Source organism: Canis lupus, chromosome 18 (assembly GCF_003254725.2).
Source record: "Canis lupus dingo isolate Sandy chromosome 18, ASM325472v2, whole genome shotgun sequence".
NCBI classification, from domain to species: domain Eukaryota; kingdom Metazoa; phylum Chordata; class Mammalia; order Carnivora; family Canidae; genus Canis; species Canis lupus.
In genome coordinates, this window is record NC_064260.1 from 40281844 (window position 1) to 40287882 (window position 6039).

The following is a 6039-nucleotide window of genomic DNA, read 5'->3' on the forward strand; positions in this document are numbered from 1 at the left end:
TCTTCATGAAGGTTACACTACCTCTACGATCTTAATACTCCAAAGACTAAGTTTCCAATTAATTTTGGAATGCAAGAATTAGTATTTCTTCCAAGATTACTTTAAACCTGTAGTCCTATTGCCCCCTTCATTCTGCTTGCAAGACTGATGATATACAAAACCTATGAGATAGTCCCTGATTTTTTCATTCACATCTCCCTCTTCTGTTTCCCAGAGTTGCTTAACCAATAAACTTCTTCAAATTAATTTCATGCTTCCTTTGAAAATACTGATGGACACCAAACTTTCCTCATGGCTTTTTTCATCTCTGAATTTCTCAGAGTATAGATTAAGGGATTGAACATAGGAGCAATGATGGTGTAAAACAGAGCAAATATTTTGTCCTCAGGAAAAGTAGTAGGTGGCCTAAGGTAGATAAAGATTACAGGCCCAAAAAATAAGATGACCACAGTGATATGAGACCAACAGGTAGAGAGGGCTTTGCGTCTTCCTTCAGCTGAGAGATTTCTTAAAGTGAACAGTATAATGCCATAAGAAACAGATAAGACAATAAAGGTAACTAATGCGACCATACCCGAAAAGGCAATCACAAGGACACCAGTGATGTAAGTATCAGTACAGGCCACTTTAAGCAAAGGAAAAATATCACAAAAATAGTGATCAATTTCATTAGGACCACAGAAGGGCAAACCAATTGCAGTAGAAAATAAAGGAAAGGCATGAATGGCCCCACCAGCCCAAGCAGCTAAGACTAGGAGATTGCATCTTGTCCTGTTCATGATAATCACGTAGTGGAGAGGTTTGCAGATGGCAGCATAGCGATCAAAGGCCATGGCGGTGAGAATGAAGATCTCAATGCCTCCAAAGAAGTGCATTGTAAAGACCTGTAACATGCAATTGTCATAGGAGATGGTTTTCCTTTCCACTAGCAAGTCACCAATTAACTTGGGTGTAACTGTAGAGGTGTAGCAGATGTCTATTAAGGATAAGTGTATAAGGAAGTAGTACATTGGTTGGTGAAAAAGAGGGCTGCATCGAATGGAGATAAGGATCAGAAGATTTCCTGCCAACAGAGCAACATAACAGAGTAAGAAAATGACAAAACAAAATATCTGTATGCTCTGGTCATTTGAAAGTCCTAGAAGTATGAATTCGGAGATGTTTCTCTGGCTTGTCATATATTTGCTTTGGCGTATGCTTCCACAGGGACTTAGGTTTCTGAAAGAAAGAACACACAACCAAAGGTGAAAATTAACTCTATAAACACAATAATGTAAAATTTATTAAAACGAATATTGACATAAAGATTAATTTTTCTTGATTTATTGAATTAAGCTGATTCTCTTTATTTTGTCTTTTATAAATCTAGCATGACATAATTTCATAATGGCAATCATGAGAATAATTACATATTTTACTCACTGTTACTACTACTTTTAAAAATATTTAAATATTATTTTGATAATATATTTTATTACTATTAATGACATATTTAGATAAAGAACTGCTAATTATATGAGTTAGTCTTAAACAAGAAAAGATTTTGTCCATATTTTCCAGTTCTTATACCTTACAAATAAAATAAGTGATCCTCCTTTAAATTTACCAGAGAAAACACTCTTAGTATTCTGGGAATGAATCCTGAAGAAATGCACATTTGTTTATAGATCCAGTTTGAACTACTTAACTTTGATTTCTGTAGAGCATACTATATTTTCCTACATGGTCAAATATTGTCAATGGATCATGTTAAACCAACGGAATTTCTCTTACATTAGAAAGCAAAGTGTTTGAAAACAATATAGCAAAAGAAAGAATATCAATTAATGACTGAAATTTTGAGAAATATTCAGGAAGCCCATTTGTCACATTTATACTTTATGAGTTAAATAAAATTTAAAAAATACATAGTAGGGGTGGTGGAAGGGGAGGTGGGAGGGGGGTGGGGGTGACTGGGTGATGGGCACTGAGGTGGGCGCTTGACAGGATGAGCACTGGGTGTTATTCTATATGTTGACAAATTGAACACCAATAAAAAATGAAAAATTAAAAAATTAAAAATATATAGGATCATGGAAGTTTGTGATAGCAATTGATCAAGGAAAGATAAGATTGTTGAATTGCCCAAATATATTTGTATTATGCATGAGTCATGGCTCTTGCTGAAAATTTCATACTTTAGTTACAATGTCAAAAATCAAATGCCAGTTAAAGGAAATAAAAGTGAAAGCAACTTTTAGACAAATTTTGGGTAAGTTAGCACTTGGTGGTATCTGTTGCAATAATGACTAAATGTAATATTCAGGAAATCACATCTTTGTAACATTTATCTTAAGACATTATTTAATCGGGGCAAAATGAGTGTAGGATAATGAAGAAACATTTCGAAAAGCTATTTTACCCTCCAAGGAGGAAATATCTGATCCTAGTGGGTGCAAAACTAACACATCCTCTACCTTAGTCTGATTCTGAAGTGACAGACATATCTGACCCTCAGATGTTTATTTTAAAAATAAGAAATGTGGGCACCTGTGTGGCCCAATCCATTGAGCAGCTGCCTTTGGCTCAGGTCTTCATCCTGGGGTCCTGGGATCGAGTCCCAAGGTGGGCTCCCTACTTGGCTAGGAGTCTGCTTCTCCCTCTAACACTTCCTCCTCCTCGTGCTCTCTCCCACGTTCTCCCTCTCTCAAACAAAATTTTAAAAAATAAAAGAATAAAAAATTGTAGAAAATGTTTAACAATATTGTTATAACAATATTGTTTAACAACAATCATCTGGAGTGACACAAATTTAATATCAATATTATTGATAGGCTTTTTAAAAATTTTACAAGGCAAATAATTGACATCTATGACATTTTTAGAATGGTCTCTACCTTACCACATCAATTCTATTTTAAATTACTACTCACAATTCTAACCTCATGAAAATAGAAATTTTCAATTAGTCCCTACTTTGCTTTCAGAATCACTAACAAGGCTTCCTATCCTCCATTATGTAACAAATAAAATAATTATATCACAACTGATATCAGAGTGTTCAGCAATTAACAGCAACTAAAGAATACTGAGAAGTTTTAGGAGTACGAGGATCATTGACTCATCTTCTGTTCATTGCAACTGGTACTAATCTGTGTCCAGGAGTTAGGAACAATGTTAATTCTTAAGATATACCTAATTACTATTACAAACTGATTTATATATAAGTAATTTTCTCTGAGTCTAAAGAGAAGAGACATTAAGAGAATCCTAGTAATTTCTAAGATTTGAAAGGGAATAGACTGTAAATATTAAAAGACAGAAATTCTGTTTCTTCCTCAATCTGATGCTATCTTTTATATGGGAGAGAACTGATAGGAATGTCATGAAGGACAGCATGAAAGAATTCTTTTGGTTCCTCATCTGAGCAGAAAGGAATATGCAAGATAATGGGTTAACAGACAACCCGTCTGTCTTTTGAGTATTTATGTTAGTAAAGAGGTAGGGAATATATAATATACACACATATTATAGAATTCTCTGATTCTAAACCATTTGAAATAATTTGCCTTCAGTTTTACAAAGACAAATATTCCTAATCAAGGTTCCCGCTTGTTGGGACACCTGGGTGGCTCAGCAGTTGAGCGTCTGCCTTTGGCTCAGGTCCTTATTTCGGTCTGAGATTGAGTTCCCAATCGAGCTCCCTGAGAGGACTATGCTTCTCCCTCTGCCCTGTTTCTGCCTCTCTCTCTCTCTGTGTGTCTCTCATGAATAAATAAATAAATCTTAGAAGAAGAAAAAAAAGATCCTGCTTGCCTTCTAAATCATCATTGGAATTTCACCTCCAATAGCTCAAAACCTCATCCTGTATTCTGAGGGAACTTGCTCTGTGATCAGTGCTGCTTTTAGAGGGAAAAGGTAAGAGGGAAGAGTCAGCTGATGAGAATTATTGTCATAAAACAATATAGTGATACTGAGGAATCCTCCCATGAGAAAACTGAAGTCACAGTTGGTAAAGTAAGAACTTCAGGGAACCATGAACAAAAAATTGAAACAATAGCAACACAGAAAGGTGTAAAACATTGAGACATCTCAAATAAACTGGCCAATGTGATCCTTGAGCGAATTGCTTAATCTCTTTAGGCCACTCATGGTACTCATTTCACAATTAAAATACCGTTATAAAATTCAGAAGTTTAATGAGGGATACATGAGGTAATATGAAATAGCCAGTGACATGTATGGTTTAAAGCTGTTATTTTTTTTACGGTCTTTCCTCTTTGAATGACTAGTTTAACCACAGATTATTATGCGTGCACACACAACCAATGGAAAAATAAAGGAAATTAAAAAGAACATTCATAACATGGATTTAGCAAGTATGATCACGATAAACTCCAATTTCAGCAATCTGTTACTGAAAGTGTGTTAATGTCATAATCAATTGGTTATCTTAGCTTTTTTCTTAACACTAATCACTAGTCTAATTTTTTTCTCTACAAATAGATACTCAAAGGATTACTTTGGTTTTTGGTATTGTTGAATACAAATTATGTATGTCTTTTGAATTATAGTATTCATAAAGAAGTTCTTATATTTGAATAAAAGTTTCTACCACACATTCAAACTTTCTTAGTGTAACAGAATGTGGGATGCTATAAGTTTACCGTAGTTGGCTCAGATGAAACTATTCTATTTTAGGATGGCAGATGTTTTGAAATAATAAGAAATTCTTTGTCATTGTACATATTCAAGCATAGAGTCTGTTTCTTAATAATAATAATACGGAGGACTGCCTGTAAGCAAGATTCGGGGTCACAATGAAATTCAATGTCAATTTGAACATGTTTCAACTAACTCTACTGTTTTGCTCTCCACAAAGGGGAATTTTGCTTAAAGCTAATGTCCCATTAAAACTGAAGTAAGCTAAAACATTTGTATAGTAATCAAATTGTCATATGCTGCAGGAGAAGTAGTAGCCTTTAGGATGAATTTATATACAATAATTGTAAAGAACACACAATTAGCCTAGCACACGTGGGGTGGTACCCTTCCCAAACCAAGATGACAAGGGGTAATCCACTAACCATAAGATCTCAGTGTCTGTCAGGTTAGTTTGGGGCTGCATTCAGTCCTCAGATATTCATTCTGCCAGTTTGTCTCTAGTATCAAAACCTGGAATAAATGAAGACAATTACAAAGCCATAATTCAAACACATTCAGATTAATTCTCTACAAATATTTTGAAAATTTCAGCATGTCTTAAACCTTCTACAGTTTACAAGGGAAGTGGACTTCAAGTATTCACTTAGACTTGGTGATGAGAGAACTGGATCTTCATCCCACAGGAAAGCAGGCTGGGAATTTTGAGAGTGGATTTAACTTCTTAAGAATAGCTCAGAAATAAAAAATAAGCAAAATGTGTTTTTATATTCCTTCAAAAGCTAACACAAGTACTTAGGTTATAAGACTCATCCACTTATTTTATGCTTATGCCTGAAGACCATTCAGAGGGACAAATACAAACTTAAGTGGCAATGCGAGATATAATAGGTCTTTGAAAGCTTTATGTAATTATGTTCCCAAAGGCATTTCTAAACAGGTCTTGGCCTAAGTGTTGCAAAGTCACCGTCCACAGAAGTGTGCTTGGTGCTCTTGGGTATAAACTTTCCATATTTGCCTATCTGAGAAAAAGAAAAATATTGGCCCCTTTCCCTGGAGGCCCCAAAAGGCTATAATCTGCCCTGTGCACTTCCATTTTTCTGAAAAGTAGGAAGGAAATTGAGCCTGTAATACTATCAAGTTAGCTTTCAGGAAAATCTGAGATGAGTTAGGAAAAAGAAGAAACAAAGACAACCACTTGCAGTCCTTTTTTGGAAATTTTCAAGATCTTTGGTGTACAGAGTACTTAGATAAATAAAATCAATGATTTCTGATAATATCATTGGTATGAATTTAGCACTGAATGGATGAGCCATTGGAAAATGAGAGGCAAAGACAGAATAAGAATAAATAACTCTTCCTCATAATGTGGCTGGGACAAAAAGCAAAAATGATATG

General features: G+C 34.9%; 1 protein-coding gene across 1 annotated transcript; it reads right to left on the reverse strand.

Moving 5' to 3' along the window:
* Positions 1-248: 248 nt before the first annotated feature.
* On the reverse strand, positions 249-1178 carry LOC112663639 (olfactory receptor 4P4-like). Its single transcript, XM_025452708.2, has one exon. It carries the CDS (start codon positions 1176-1178, stop codon positions 249-251), a length of 930 nt encoding a protein of 309 aa, XP_025308493.1.
* Positions 1179-6039: the final 4861 nt, after the last annotated feature.